Raw genomic sequence first — 15,259 nt, 5'->3', positions numbered from 1 at the left:
CTATGGTTAGCCATTTCGTCTTGGGAGTGTTAAAACGATCGACACTCACCTTACTCCCAATATGAATATATTATTAACGGATTGAAGTTATGCGTTGCCCGCAGACCCCGCAAAAGTACTTCATCTTATTCTCAGGCCACTGCGGTTCCTTGAGTTCCAATTGGGATACCAAGGAAAGACGGTGAAGCTGGCTTTCACTATTCGAGGATCCGGGGTACATCGAGCTAGTGCCCTATACGCGGATACGGGAGCCTCATCCATGAATGTTGGACATGGTGCTGTCTTTGCCGTTTCGGCCGATACTGACCATAATCCATTGTGGCAGATCAAGACTCTGCTTTTTGTTCAGATTTCCCATAATAGCACAGGAACAAAGTAGGAAAGCCGCGGAGACGTGTTGTACCTGATAAGGTCACGTGATGTATCCCAATTCGGTATGGTGTTGTTTGTTGTCAATCAGTGTGTTCATAGTCCGTAAAGACTAACATTGAGTCATCATCCACCAGTGCTTCTTCTGCTGTTGGCTGTTATCTGGTTGCGGTTGCTTAGTTTTAGCTTCATGTTGACTTGCAGGTTCAAGCCAGGCACACCCTTAGGAGTCCCAACAACGATATATATCTGAGAATGAGGCCTGCTGGGCATGCCCTATACGGTGAGCGGTCTAGAGTTGCAGCATTTGAAGGTTGCACACGTTTATCTCAGATGATCACAGCTGTGTATCGCACATCCACTTCGGTGCCTACATCGATATCAATATTGACCGAATATGGACTCCCAGTGGATGCCCCCAAAAGTGCCTAGCGCATTACCTCTAGGCAAGGCTAATATCTACCCCTTGGATGAACCGCATGTAAGTCAACCTACACACCTTCATATCGATGCTGACCTCGGCAGGCTGTCAGTTGTTCGCTCCCAACATGGGATTCAGTATTCGGTTTCTGTCGACAAGAGGAGTGGGTGATGAAGCATGTGGAATGGAACTATCCACGGTAAATTAGACCGACTACTTGAAAGAAACCGACTAACAACCAAGATTCTACATCAACAAGCCTCTACGTGACTTATCCGCCGCCGTCTTGCACCGACTCCAAATTACCGATGAAAACATCACCTGCCTGCTTTTTGCGTCTCCTTTGGATGCTCAGCAATGCATCGCATCGTTCAGCAAAGCAGCGCCCCGAAAAGAAACCTGCCATTTTTTTATACCCGGATCAAACCACTGGGCCAGCTTTTCGGCAGCAATATTCTCATCGGACCTCATTGAAGAAGCAATGGCTTTCTGGTGGAATACCGGCTCGGGTTTATCCACGCGTCATGCAGCCTTTTGTCTGCAAAGATTCGACAATGTGGCATCCGATTCCTCGAATCCAGACTTTCAAACCAGCGCCTCTCGACAACGGGATCCAGACAGGCCAGGAGATGCTGCATGGATGCATTCCGCAGCGACCACTATGCTCGATCTGAAATCGTTCATCGCACAGCTAGCCACTTCCGAGAAATCAGGACAACTACCCGCGTCCCCCAATGATGTATTCCTATTCCCCACAGGAATGAACGCCATCTACACGCTCTCAAACACCCTGTCCTACATGGAAACCAGCCCTACAGTCGTTGCATATGGCTGGCTCTACCCCGAAACAGTCGACGTTCTCCGCAGCGGCCGCTGGGAAACCGTCCTCTCCTACAAAGCCGGCGACGACGCAGACCTCGATGCCCTAGAGAACGTCCTGAAATCCGGACGCCGGGTCCACGCTCTCTTCTGCGAATTACCGAGTAACGTCACTCTAGCATGCCCTAATATCCACCGGATCCGCATGCTGGCAGATCAATATGGGTTTATTGTGGCGTGTGATAATACCGTGGCTGGATTTGTTAATATCGATATACTTCCGTACGTGGATGTTGTAATGACGAGTTTGACCAAGGGGTTTAATGGTGCTTCGAACGTGACGGGTGGGAGGTATGTCCCCCTTTTCTTCCCTCCCTAAACACTCTATATCATGCGCAAGACTAATTGCCATATGCAATCAAGCCTCGTGATAAACCCTACCTCACCCCACCACCCCAAAATCCACAACGCCGTCTCAACAACCCACACAAACACCTGCTTCCCCCTCGACATCCACACTCTCCTAACAAACAGCACAACCCTGCATCAACGCACAAAAACAGCAAACAAAAACACCCTTGCCCTCCTCCCGCTCATAACGTCCCACCCAGCCATCAAAACAGTCAACCACCCCTCCATCCACCCAACCGCAGGGATATACAACTCGCTACGCAAAACCACCACCCCCGCTACCACTAACGCTGAGATCGATGGCCACTATGGCAATGTGCTCAGCATAATCTTCCACAACCCGTCTTCTGCAGAAGCATTCTACAACGCGTTGGATGTAAACAAGGGCACGAGTTTCGGGACGAATTTCACAATTGCTGTTCCGTATGTCGTGCTGGCGAATTTCTATACCAGGAACAAAGTCGCGGCGTATGGGCTGTCCGAGCATGTTATCAGGGTTAGTGTTGGGATTGAGGATATTAGTGGTATTTCGGGTAGGTTTGCGGAGGCGTTGAGGATTGTTGAGAGAGGTGGTGGATGAAAAAAGATTTGGTGATATTTTTAGAAGCGATAGGTTTTGTTAACAATTGGTTCTGTAGTGTAATGGTTATCACTTTGGATTCTGATTCCAACGATCCCGGTTCGATCCCGGGCAGGACCTCTTTTTTTCTTTTCGGACTTTTTCGTCCGTCTTTTTTTTGCCTCCCCATTATGATTTTGATTTTTCTTGTCTCTTTGAGTTTATTTCTATCGAAGTTCTTGAACTAGAAAACTCGCCTTATTCATAGATCATAATCTAAACCTCTAAAATACAGTTTATGCCGAGTCAATCACCTTCTCCTTAACATACAAGTCAACATACTTGTCGACCTCATAACCCTCAAGCGCAGCCTTGTCATTGCCCAAGTTAACAAGCTGGTCAACACGAGCCTGGTCAAAGTGCGCACTGAGGTGGCGCTTGTACTTAGCCAGAATCTCAGGCTTGGCCTCCTCGCGACGCAGACGATGGCCCAGAGGAGCCTCGATGGAGACCTCGTCGAGGACGGTGCCGTCGTTTAGGGTCACAGTAAGCGCGTTGGGGATGGTGCGCTTGGAGGGGTCGTGGTAGTCCTTGGTGAACTGCGGGTCCTCGACGCAGCGGATGCGCTGGCGGAGGTCCTCGAGGAGCGGGGAGGTGGCGGCTTCGGAGCCGTCGGCGTAGTCGCTGGCGACGAGGCGGTTGAAAACGAGCATGTTGGCGACCATGTACTGGACACAGTGGTCGCGGTCGGCGAAGTTGTCCATGGGCTTGAATTGCTTGTCGATGATGCGGACGCAAGCCTCGTGCGTGCGGTTGGTGATCTCCTTGATGTCTTTGGCGGTCTTGCCCAGCTCGGCGAGCTTTTTGTTGACGATCTGGGCGGCTTCGATGGCGGTCTGGGAGTGGAATTCGGCGGGGTAGGACACCTTGAAGAGGACGTTCTCCATGACGTAGCTGCCGTAGGGGCGTTGGAAGGAGAACTTCTTGCCCTTGAACAGGACGTCGTAGAAACCCCAGCCGGGGGCGGACAGGATTGAGTGCATACCACCCTCACCCTTCTGCACCTTCAGGACGAGGTTGACGGCACGCTGGCAGGCGTCACCGGCAGCCCATGACTTGCGCGACATGGTATTGGGCGAGTGACGGTAGGTACGGAGGGACTGGCCGTCAACCCACGCCTGGGTGATGGCATCGGCGGTCTGTCTTTCGGTCAAACCGAGCAGCTTCGAGACAACGGCGGTGGTGGCCACCTTGACCAGCACGACGTGGTCAAGACCGACCTGGTTGAACGAGTTCTCCAACGCGAGCACACCCTGAATCTCGTGGGCCTTGACCATAGCCTCCAGCACGTCCTTGACCGTGGGAATCTTGCCGTTACCGAGGTTGCCGCCGGCGCGGTTGGTGCGGGCAATCCAGTCAGCCACGGCCAGGATACCACCCAGGTTATCGGAGGGGTGACCCCACTCAGCAGCCAGCCAGCAGTCGTTGTAGTCCAACCAACGGATCATGGCACCAATGTTGAAGGCACCGTTGATGGGGTCCAGCTGGTAGGGGGTACCGGGGACACGAGTGCCATTGGGGACGACGGTTCCCTCCACCGTGGGACCAAGCAACTTGGCACATTGCTTGAACTTCAAGGCTTCCAATCCGCATCCGAGGGTATCGAGGAAGACCAATCGGGCGGTGTCGTACTACCATCTTTAGTCAGTTCCGCCACTCATCTTTTATCAGGGGGATGGAAAACATACAGCCAAGTCCGAGTTGACATTGTAGTTGTGGATATAATCCGCCATGTCCTTGATCTCAGGATCATAGCTCTTGTCGGTGGTGGGAGCAGCCTGCTGGAGGGGAGCCATTGTCGAGAAACGTGAGACGCGAGGGGCAGAGGAATTGAGTGCCTTGAAGGTGGTGGTGTTGCGAGCAAAGGAGGACGACGAGGTCAGCGAGACAGGTCTGGCGGAGAGAATGCGGGAGGACAAAGTGCGGGGAGCTCGGTGGGTCGCCCGCAACGCTGCACAGGTGGACATAACGGAGAGTATATATGAGATTTTAACTGTAGAATGCAATTGAGGAGAGAGAGAAAGGAAGAGAAGGGGGAGAAGAAGAGAAGAAGAGGACAAGTTAAAGGAAAAGGTTGAGGACAGGAGGGAGTGTTGTTGCTCTGCAGGTGACTTCATTGAGCCGAGGCCGCTTTTAGCCGGCCATCCGATGCCGGGTGACTGATGTGACTATGATTCCTGTCATACAGGCATGTGTGTACTGCTATGCTTACTGCTAGTTAACTGTATAGATAGCACTGTGTCTAACTGGAGCTCCTGCCAATGTCAATTTAAAGCCAGCTGGTGTTCTGGCCGGTCGGGCGGATGCTCCGTAGCGGATATGATGCGGAGTATGGGGTACGGGGTAGAGTTACTCTATAGCAAGACTCTACTACGCAGCATATGCTACAAAAGAAAGAACAATGTCTCGACTGGGATCAAACACATCCATGTTCCCGAATGCAATGCCAATCCATTGTACATGCACTAACCGAACGGTCAGATTCATGCAGCCCTGCAGCCCGATTGCCGCGGATATAGCGGGGATCAGATGCTCAGTCATCTAACACGATCTCCCCAACAGCCATCTCTTTCTCTTTCTGATCCGTCTTTCCTAGTGATCTCAAGATCTCCCGATAGATGGCCCTGGCCAAGATAGGAGGTACGGCGTTCCCGATCTGCTTTCTTATTTCTCGCGGGCCAAAGCAATATCTCATGGGGAATGTTTGCAGGCATGCAAATTCCCGGTTAGTAAAGCCTCGTCGACCAGAAGGGTGGTAGTTTAGTTCCCCTCCGCCGCAGGTCACCGTTCTCGCAGGTTGATTAGGATCGAACGGGAGTCTGATCCCATTGCGCAGGCCCCGGTCTAACGCAGCCTCGACGTCGTGGTCTAGGGCACCAGGTGGGATTTTTGAAATAATGGAATTGATCGTTTCGAACCCCTTTAAACCAGAACCCGGAAGACCGTGTGTGGCTTTGGGGAACTGTGGTAGAGCTTCGCCAGGACTGCAAGTCATTAGCATCAAGCAAAGGGATACTATGAAGGAACCTACCCGGAAGCGACGATGATGAGCCTTCTTCGCGACTGCGGAACACCGTAGTCCATGCAGTTCAGGACACCATAACGAACCGAATACCCCAGCTCAACGAAATCTTGAATGACTCGGAAGAAGACCTCCTTATGCCGCTCGAACAAACCGCAGGTCTCTTCCATAGTGTGGACCCTAGGTTTCGCCTTCTTGATGAGATCTGCACACGAAAAGATACAGGCGGAATTAGCGTCGTCGTTGGCGCATTCGATGGTATGCGCGGGTGAGAACGTCTGGCAGGGAGGAGACCCATGACTAACATCGACGCGGACAAAATCCGCATCGTTGGTCAAAAAGCTGAAGATGTCGCTCTCCTCGCACATAGCTGTCGGGAAGTTCAGGCGATAGGTGGTCGCAGCATGAGAGGATTTATCGAAGGCCCATTTGATGTTGAATCCGGCCTGGCTAGCTCCGGCAGAAACACCACCAGCACCGCAGAAGCCATCGCCAAATGTATAACGACGGGAATTGCTATCTGTCAAATCAATGACCGGCTCCGGCGAGTCGAGGTCAATGGCATAGTTTCCAGCATTATCTGCTTCCCCGAACAACCTCGTCTCGCCCCTCCAATTCTGGCGGAGAAGCCTCGGATGGAAGCGGTGGTTGGGGTCTGCATCTTCGAATGAGAGATACTCAACAGCAGTTGCATTGGCTTTTTTGGTCTCCTTCAAGCGACAGAACAGCTTTGATTTATATTGCTTCTCTCTTTCAAACTTGCACCAATTGGTAAAGATCACCGTGACAAACTGCTTGACAATCTCCAAAGGAACTTCTCCCACCTCGTCCACCATCCACACCAACTCATTCTGCCATTTGGGGATGTATGTACCGGGGTGGGTAGCAGTTGGTATGAGTCGACGTCCACGAAGAAACACAGAGCCAGTGCTATGTTCAACGACGGTCTTTATATGCAAGTAAGATTCATCATGAAGTTCGACGGATTGGCCAGGCCGGTAAAGAATACCATCCATACATGCCTCCGAAATAACTCGTTTCCCCGGCTCCCGGCTGGGCGATTTTGGAGCTACCGTCGCTGCAGGCTCTTGCCAGCTGCTGACCAGTCTCTGGAAGCACTCGTCCGTGAGGTAGTCGCCCTCGTTGAAGCACTGCGGTCCGTCGGTGAGGTCAACAACATCGGCACCAGACTCCAAACTTGAAAACAGAGCGGAGGCTACAGCACGACGTCCGGCTGTGCCAGACTGCTCATCCACATCCAGGAAGTATCGCGCATCCGGGTCATTGTCGATGGTCCTGGAGCTGTTGCTGTCGTAGTCGTCGATAATTATCGGCTCAATGACGGACTCGGACCGGCGGCTCGGACTCATATTCGATCTTCTTTCTATGAAGCAAGAGAGAATATTCAGAATAACAGCAATAATGCAGTATACCAGCCACCTGAATTATGAGATGAATCAAGCAACGCTATACTTTCACTTTATATCTACTTGTACTGCGTACGGGGAGTGAGACATGAGCTGAATTCCTTTATACCATCTTACGGGAAAACAAGTATGTATCATTGAAAGAGGCCATACTAGACAAAGCTACAAGATCATGTCTGAGCGCTTCATTGTATAGACGCTGCATAAATGCATAACTTCTGCATAAAACCAGCTTAGTCACTCCGGCATCGGTCCTCCGCTCCGCTGGATTTTCCCGAGAAAATTTTGTGATTTTTTGTGGTTCCAAATTTCCCCGGTCAATTGGGAAAACTTCTCTTCTCTTCTTCCCACACTCTCTCTTAACTCTCACCATGACTTTGCGTCTTCCTTTTGATCTTCCTTCGAGCTGAGCTCACTCTATGTCTGCATAGACATATTCTATTTCTTTCTACACTCCTTAATAATATCATTTGCACACTATGTAAGTCCCCGCGTGCTCTGATTTGCCCCTCCATCCCTCTCTATGATGATTTTCGGTTTTTTTTTTTATAGATGTTAGACTTCCTAAGCATCCTTGCGGAGATTTCCCGACTGATTTATATCATTGTTTCACTATTTGCACTGCATTTACTGTGGTTGACAACTGCTAACAATGTAACGTGAGACAGAATCATGTGTGGTGTTATCGCTCTGATCTTGGCGAATCCCTCGTCCGCCGCCGCCGTAGACCTCCACGAGGCTCTCTACCTACTTCAGCGTGAGTGCTATACCCGATAGTGCTTGGAAAAAATGGGATATTAACAGTTTCACAGACAGAGGTCAAGATGCCGCAGGTATCGCAACTTGCGCATCCGGGGGTCGCATCTACCAGCTCAAGGCCAACGGCATTGCCGCTCGTGTCTTCCAGGACGGTGCCAGAGTCGCTGATCTGCCCGGTTCCATGGGTATTGGCCATCTGAGATACCCCACCGCCGGTAGCAGTGCCAACGCAGAAGCCCAGCCCTTCTACGTGAATAGCCCCTACGGTATCTGCTTGGCCCACAACGGCAACCTGATCAACGCCCCCGAGTTGAAGAGGTATCTGGATCTCGAAGCTCACCGTCACATCAACACCGACAGTGACAGTGAGTTAATGCTCAACATCTTCGCTGATGAGCTGAGCGAGACCAAGAAGGCCCGTGTGAACCGGGAGGACCTCTTCGCTGCTCTGGGCAGAATGTACTCGCGCTGCGAGGGTGGATGGGCTTGCACGCTTATGCTGGCTGGCTTTGGTATCGTGGGTTTCCGTGACTCGTACGGTATCCGTCCGCTGTCTCTTGGTTCCCGGCCGTCTCTTGACGGCGAGGGCATGGACTACATGATGGCGTCTGAGTCGGTTGCTCTGCAGCAGCTGGGCTTCACCAACATTCGGGACATCCAGCCGGGTGAGGCCGTCATTATCGAAAAGGGTGGTGAGCCTGTCTTCCGTCAGGTTGCTCCTAAGAAGAACTACGCCCCTGATATCTTTGAATACGTCTACTTCGCTCGTCCGGACTCAGTGATTGACGGAATCAGCGTGTACCGTAGCCGGCAACGCATGGGAGACCGTCTGGCCGCACGTGTTCTCAACGTTCTCGGACCGGATGCCGTCAAGGACATTGACGTCGTTATCCCTGTTCCTGAAACCTCCACTACTTCGGCTGCTGCTGTCGCTCGGTACTTGGACAAATCTTACTGCCAAGGCTTCGTCAAGAACCGCTACATCTTCCGGACATTCATTATGCCCGAGCAGAAAACCCGGCAAAAGGGTGTTCGGCGAAAGCTGAACGCCATGCAGGCCGAGTTCAAGGATCGAAATGTCCTTTTGGTGGATGACAGTATCGTCCGCGGTACTACCAGTCGGGAGATCGTCTCGATGGCCAGAGAGGCCGGTGCTAAGAAGGTTTACCTGGCTAGTTGCTCGCCTGAAATCACACACGCCCACATCTATGGTATCGACCTGGCCTCTCCCTCCGAACTAGTCGCCTTCAACCGCGACACCGACGCCATCTCGCGCCACATCGGCGCCGAACAAGTCATCTACCAAACCCTCGACGACCTCAAGGGTTCTTGTGCAGAGATCGCACGCGAGAACGGCCTTTCCGAGCCTCAAGACTTCGAAGTCGGAGTTTTCTGTGGTTCGTATGTCACCCCTGTTTCCGACGGCTACCTCGACCACCTGGAGCACATGCGCGGCGAGGGCCGCAAGGTCAAGGCCCTGGACAAGGCCAAGGAAGCCGTTGCACACGGATACGCCAGCGAACGGGACTTCCAGATCGCCGCCAACGGCGTCAAGCTCGATGGAGCCGGGAAAATCGTCCCCGCCGACTCGCCGCGCGACTCGGAAGTGCCGGCAGTCAGCATGAGCGCCATCCGTAACGGAGGTGCGACCCACGTCGAGCACCCCGCCGTCAAGGACCGGATGGACATTAGCATCCATAACATTGGCGACCATGCATGATGAGCTTCTTTTCTTTCTTTTTTCTTCTACGTGTTATGATATTTGCTTGTGCAACAGCACCGGAGTCTTGGAGTTTTATCTGATAGACAGAGAAACAAAAAAGACGAGGAATGGGAGGTGATTTGTTTGACGATTTGCATGGAAAGGGTACGATTGGATAAATACCCCGCTGTATATGATAGCATGAATCAATGCATTTGATCTATGTTACTGCGTTGTAGATTTGTAGTTGATTTGACACTATCTAAGTTGTTTGCATGTTTTGCAGAGTTGGCTATTGCATCATAGCATAACTGGTCTCCAACTACGGAGTACAACACCTCCGTCCTCTATCAACACGACACCATGGCTCGCATCACACGCTCAGCTGCTCAAGCAGCATTGCTCGCAGCTAAAAACGACCCTCAACTACTCCCAGATGTCCCGAAGCCAAATGGCACCGAAACACCCACCGAAACGAAACGCAGCCGCAGTCGCAAGATTGACTCTTCGGAGCCCAGCGCAAAAAAACAAAAAGCAACCAGCAACCAGAAGCCAGAAACCAATGACCTCCCCCATAACCTAGCCCCTCTGCCAACCCCTCTAACGTCGAAAAGCAACACCCCCGACATCAAACGAGAACAACTAGCCGACCTAGCAACCTCCCTCCAATCCACCGTCGACAAAACTACCCAAACCCTCCCCATCCAACAGCAACAGCAACCCAAAAACCAGAAAAAGACCACCTACGGCCTAAGCCCCGGCCTCACCCCCTTCCCCTCCTACCCCCGCCCAACCCCTTCTGAATGCGAAGAAGTAAACCGCCTCCTAACATCCGTCCACGGCGAAATAACACCCCCGACTACAATTCCTGAGCCCTCGCTCACAGTAACCGGCTGCGGCGAGGTGCCATCCGTGCTCGACGCACTGATCCGCACGCTCCTCAGTGGTGCGACGACGGGGACGAACTCGGCTATGGCGTTTAATGGGCTCGTGCAGCGGTTTGGGATTCTGAGGGAGGGAGTTGGGAAGGGGAGTGTGGATTGGGATAAGGTCCGACGGGCGGAGGTGGGGGATGTGTTTGAGGCGATTAAAAGGGGTGGGTTGGCGGATGTGAAGAGCAAGAATCTGAAGAAGATTTTGGACCTGGTGTACCAGGAGAATCAGGAGCGCAGGGATCTCTTGACCAACAACCCAGACGGATCCGATCCAGCACTCAAGTCAGAATCAAACGCTAGCAAAGACTATGAAATCGCCTGTGCTGACCAGAATGTTTTATCGCTGAACTACCTCCACGCCCTCCCCACGGAATCTGTAATGACACATTTAACGAGCTACCCTGGCATCGGCCCCAAAACCGCCGCCTGCGTGATCCTCTTCTGTCTGCAGCGGCCGTGTTTCGCTGTTGATACGCACATCTTCCGCATCACCAAGTGGCTGGGCTGGCTTCCTTCTGACAGCACCGGCAGTAAAGTGAATGAGGTCACCGCGTTTGGGCACTTGGAGGTGCGGGTGCCGGACCATTTGAAATATAGCTTGCATCAGTTGTTGATTCGGCATGGGAAGAGTTGTCCGCGCTGTAGGGCTGGTACGGGGAGGGGGGCGGTGGGGTGGGAGGAAGGGTGTGTCATTGACCATTTGGTGAAGAGGACCGGGGGGAGGAAGGCGTAACCTCCGGTAGTAAGGGTGTGAGTGAGAGGAAAGATCTCGTGGATTGATATACTTCGGATGTGACCTTTTATATATCTAAGGATGACTTGATATATCCAATTATACCGGACTTAATATTTTAATTAGAGATAGTAACAGTGATAATAGACAAGGTATACCAAGAAATAATGTACCAACAATGGAACAATAACCACAGAATAATGCTCAATTCAATACCTCAATTGTACATAGAAGGGAACGCACGTGACCCCGCACCAAACCCGCTATCGAACCACCTCCATTTCTTCTCAACCAGCGCGTCTCAAACCACGCCAACTACCCTCAATCCGCCAAAATGGAGACCTTGACAACCTACATCCCATCCCAATTCCATCCCTTGATGGAACACCTCGAACCACACACCCAATGGCTCCCCATCGCCCTCCTCACCCTCACCACAATTTACTTCACAACAATCTACGTGTCCCACAAACGCGAAGCCGCCGTCCCGTTCAACATTCCCCTCCCGCCCGAGATCCGCTCGAATTATGACTGGACAGGCAAGAGCTGGGGCGATGTCACCGGTGAACAGAGACGGGTCCTTGAAGGCCAAGCCCGTGGGCAATGGGATAAGGATTTGATTATGAGTTATTGTCCAGCGGACGGACGGGTGCTGGGGAATGGGATTCGGCCTGCGACGAGGGAGGTTGTCGAACGGGCTGTTGAGGCAGCGGGGAATGCGCAGGTTGAGTGGGCGAGGACGGGATTTGCGGAGAGGAGGAGGGTGCTTAGGACGTTGTTGAGGTTTGTTTTTACTTTGGTTTAGATGTGGGCGATGTGATGGCTAACTGGATAGATACGTGCTCGACCACCAAGATGATATCGTTACCGCTTGTTGCCTCGATTCCGGAAAGACGCGAGTTGATGCTGCGTTTGGCGAGATCCTGGTCACGGCTGAGAAATTGAAATGGACTATCGATCACGGCGAAAAGGCATTGGCACCGGAATCCAGACCGACGAATTTCCTCATGATGTACAAAAAGAATATGGTTACGTATGAGCCTTTGGGCGTTGTCTCGGCATGTGTGTCATGGAACTACCCCTTCCACAACTTCATCGGACCTGTTATCAGTGCGTTGTTTGCTGGAAATGGTGTCGTGGTTAAGCCTTCTGAGCAGACGGCGTGGTGTACGGCATACTTTTTGGAAATGGCGCGTGGAGCACTTGCGGCGTGTGGACATTCTCGGGATCTCGTGCAGAGTGTTGTCTGTCTGCCTAGTGTTGCGGATGTGTTGACTTCTCACCCTGGGATTTCTCATTTGACATTCATCGGATCGAAGTCTGTGGCGCACAAAGTATGCGAGTCCGCGGCCAAGTCATTGACACCTGTGTGCGTGGAACTCGGTGGTAAAGACCCTGCTGTTATCTTGGATGATTCGAGAACCGTGAGTGAAGCATCGTCTATTGCATCTGTTCTTATGAGAGGTGTCTTTCAATCCGCCGGCCAGAATTGCATCGGCGTCGAACGAGTGATCGCCCTCCCAGGCATCTACGACAAACTCCTCGACATCCTCACCCCCCGCATCAAAGCTCTCCGCCTAGGCTCCGTCCTTGTCGACTCCTCCTCCAAGACACCCTCCACCCCCGACGTCGGCGCCATGATCTCCCCCGCCTCCTTTGACCGTCTCGAATCTCTGATCGAAGACGCAGTCCAGCACGGCGCGCGCCTGATCTGCGGCGGAAAACGCTTCTCCCACCCCACCCACGCCTACGGCCACTACTTCACACCCACCCTCCTCGCGGACGTTACCCCAGAAATGCGCATCGCGCAAATCGAACTCTTCGCCCCAGTTTTCGTCCTCATGCGCGCAGACTCCGTCCCCCACGCTATCTCCATCGCAAACTCAACGATCTACGGCCTGGGCGCGAGTGTCTTCGGCTACAACATCCCCGACGTGAACAAGTGCGTGTCCCAGATAAAATCCGGCATGACCTCCGTCAACGACTTCGGCAGCTATTACGCCGTGCAACTCCCCTTCGGCGGCATCAAGGGTTCCGGGTATGGCCGCTTCGCTGGTGAAGAAGGACTAAGGGGGATTTGCAATGTGAAATCTATCTGCGTGGACCGGTTTCCGAAGCTCATGGCTACGAGGATCCCGCCGAGAGTGGATTATCCGATTCAGAAGGGTGACAGCGTTAAGCAGAATGGGACTGGGGCGTGGGAGATGTGTAAGGGGGTTGTTGAGACGGGGTATGAGATTGGGATTGGGGGGAGGGTTAGGGGAATTGTTAGGTTGTTGGGGAATATGTAAGCCTGTACGAGTAGCAAATATGGATAGTGGATAGTAGATATGTACATTAATAGTAATAATAATGGCAGACCAGCTGCACATACACATACAACCAACCAACCCCGTCTATGCACAAATCTATTCTAATCCTCATTCCTAGCCAAACTCACAAAATCAGCACCCTCTTCCATCCAACCCCCCACCTCTTCAACCCCCAACACATCTCTCAAATACCTACCCCCCATCTCACTCTCCCCATTACACCTTCCCATATAAAATACTCCCGCATCCGGCCTCTCCCTAACACCCTCCCTTATCTCCGGCATCCGCAGCATAAGATCAAGCAACCAGTTCCCAAACGCACCACCCAGCTCCATCGCCCATGCCGTGATGGACGAGTCGTCCGATGGGACGGATTCAGCGCTTGCGCGGAGGAGTAGTTTGAATGTTTGGATGTCGGGAAGGGACGTGCAGTAGTGTTCTGCCGGAAGCGTGTATATCATATCTTCACTGTTAATGGTGGTATTGTTGGTGGTGGTGGCGCGGAAATGATACTCGTCGATTTTGAGGAGAGTGACCAGGGCGTCGTGGTTCCGGGAGATAATGGCTTTGTGGATACCTTCTTGCAGTGCGTCTCTATTTAGAGAAATGTTTCTGGCGAGATGCATAGAGTTTGTATCTGTGCGGTTGAACCCGCTGGATACGCGGAGCAGCTCGAGGAATGCGATGTCCTTGTTATTGAAGCCGTGGGATCCGCCGCGGAGGAGATGCGGTGGGAATTCAAGGAGGTTGAACAGGGGTATTGTTGTGTCCTCGTTTGTTTCTGGGGAGGTTATTCGGATAGATGCGAGGGGGGCGAGAGCTAGGGTGTAGGTGTTGGTGTCTTTTGTCCCTTGGAAGGTGAGGGTTTCTGTTGGGTGGTTCGTTGGGGAGTCGAGATATTGGTTGAGGGATTCTTGTTGGTCGTTGTCCATGGTGATACCGGCGTCTATCCAGAGTCGTTGGATGGTTAGGGCCATTAAATCAGGGAAATTGTTTAAAACCCTGTGCACGGTACACCATTTACACCGGAAAACGGTGCTCTGCAGGATCCGTTGTTCGTCTTCGCCTAGAGGTGCATAATCCAATGGCCGGAGGATTCTTGCAATACCTGCACTGATACAATTCCCACTCCTCTCTTCACTCTTTGAGGAGGTAGGTGAGGGCGGACCCCTCCAAAAAGCCAAAAGAATCAAAACCCTCCAAACCCGCTCACTCGACACAGCAGCCGCAAGCGAAGGCGAACATCTCGCGAAATTGATATTTAGCGAGTATAAGAAGATCTTCTCGATGAGTTCAACTGGTAAGCGTTCCAGGCGTGAGAGATTCTTTCTTTTCTTTTTCTTTGGCAGCGGCTCTGACTGGTACTGATATTGTAGTTGAGATAGGGAGTCTAATTGCGACTGGGGCTGCGATGACAACCAGCTGCTGCCGCTTATAAATGGGCGTTTCCGTCGAGCGTAGAGAGAACGTCGAGAAGCATCGAGCGGGAGGAGTTGTTTACCCCGTGGATTGCCTCTATTAACTTGGGGGGCAGCATGGTTCTGGTCATCATGGCTAAGCTTAACTCTCTTTCTGCGGCCGCGGACTCGGATGGGCGTAAGGCCCGACATGTTCATCTATCTTTTCATTCGTTCGTTCATCCACCCCATGTATACTTAAGCCCCCTGTATGAGGTTGACCGATGTATAGTAGAGGCGATATCAAACTCTGAATCGATATGATTGGCGGAA

The 15,259-nt window shown here is 52.2% G+C and overlaps 7 protein-coding genes across 7 annotated transcripts; 4 read left to right on the top strand and 3 right to left on the bottom strand.

Moving 5' to 3' along the window:
- Window positions 1-766: 766 nt before the first annotated feature.
- ACHE_50114A (uncharacterized protein) lies at window positions 767-2,600 on the top strand (the record flags this gene model as incomplete). The annotated part of the gene is made up of 4 exons (XM_043279794.1): window positions 767-850; window positions 895-989; window positions 1,034-1,960; window positions 2,033-2,600. The coding sequence occupies 4 exons, from the start codon at window positions 767-769 to the stop codon at window positions 2,598-2,600; spliced, it is 1,674 nt and encodes a 557-aa protein (XP_043137438.1).
- Window positions 2,601-2,875: 275 nt separating this feature from the next.
- Window positions 2,876-4,606, bottom strand: PDH1 (putative 2-methylcitrate dehydratase; the record flags this gene model as incomplete). Its single annotated transcript, XM_043279793.1, has 2 exons — window positions 2,876-4,270; window positions 4,328-4,606. The coding sequence occupies 2 exons, from the start codon at window positions 4,604-4,606 to the stop codon at window positions 2,876-2,878; spliced, it is 1,674 nt and encodes a 557-aa protein (XP_043137437.1).
- Window positions 4,607-5,172: 566 nt separating this feature from the next.
- Window positions 5,173-7,031, bottom strand: ACHE_50112S (uncharacterized protein; the record flags this gene model as incomplete). The annotated part of the gene is made up of 2 exons (XM_043279792.1): window positions 5,173-5,623; window positions 5,671-7,031. 2 exons carry the CDS (start codon window positions 7,029-7,031, stop codon window positions 5,173-5,175), a joined length of 1,812 nt encoding a protein of 603 aa, XP_043137436.1.
- A 729-nt stretch (window positions 7,032-7,760) lies between these two features.
- On the top strand, window positions 7,761-9,567 carry ADE4 (amidophosphoribosyltransferase; the record flags this gene model as incomplete). Its single annotated transcript, XM_043279791.1, has 2 exons — window positions 7,761-7,845; window positions 7,901-9,567. 2 exons carry the CDS (start codon window positions 7,761-7,763, stop codon window positions 9,565-9,567), a joined length of 1,752 nt encoding a protein of 583 aa, XP_043137435.1.
- Window positions 9,568-9,912: 345 nt separating this feature from the next.
- Window positions 9,913-11,217, top strand: ACHE_50110A (endonuclease III domain-containing protein; the record flags this gene model as incomplete). Its single annotated transcript, XM_043279790.1, has 1 exon — window positions 9,913-11,217. One exon carries the CDS (start codon window positions 9,913-9,915, stop codon window positions 11,215-11,217), a length of 1,305 nt encoding a protein of 434 aa, XP_043137434.1.
- A 334-nt stretch (window positions 11,218-11,551) lies between these two features.
- On the top strand, window positions 11,552-13,508 carry MSC7 (aldehyde dehydrogenase family protein; the record flags this gene model as incomplete). The annotated part of the gene is made up of 2 exons (XM_043279789.1): window positions 11,552-12,000; window positions 12,053-13,508. The coding sequence occupies 2 exons, from the start codon at window positions 11,552-11,554 to the stop codon at window positions 13,506-13,508; spliced, it is 1,905 nt and encodes a 634-aa protein (XP_043137433.1).
- A 122-nt stretch (window positions 13,509-13,630) lies between these two features.
- On the bottom strand, window positions 13,631-15,145 carry ACHE_50108S (uncharacterized protein; the record flags this gene model as incomplete). Its single annotated transcript, XM_043279788.1, has 1 exon — window positions 13,631-15,145. The coding sequence occupies one exon, from the start codon at window positions 15,143-15,145 to the stop codon at window positions 13,631-13,633; it is 1,515 nt and encodes a 504-aa protein (XP_043137432.1).
- Window positions 15,146-15,259: the final 114 nt, after the last annotated feature.

The sequence above is a fragment of the Aspergillus chevalieri genome, chromosome 5 (assembly GCF_016861735.1).
Source record: "Aspergillus chevalieri M1 DNA, chromosome 5, nearly complete sequence".
Taxonomy (NCBI): domain Eukaryota; kingdom Fungi; phylum Ascomycota; class Eurotiomycetes; order Eurotiales; family Aspergillaceae; genus Aspergillus; species Aspergillus chevalieri.
The sequence above is the reverse complement of the archived record's forward strand: the minus strand, read 5'-3'. Positions and strand labels throughout refer to the sequence as shown.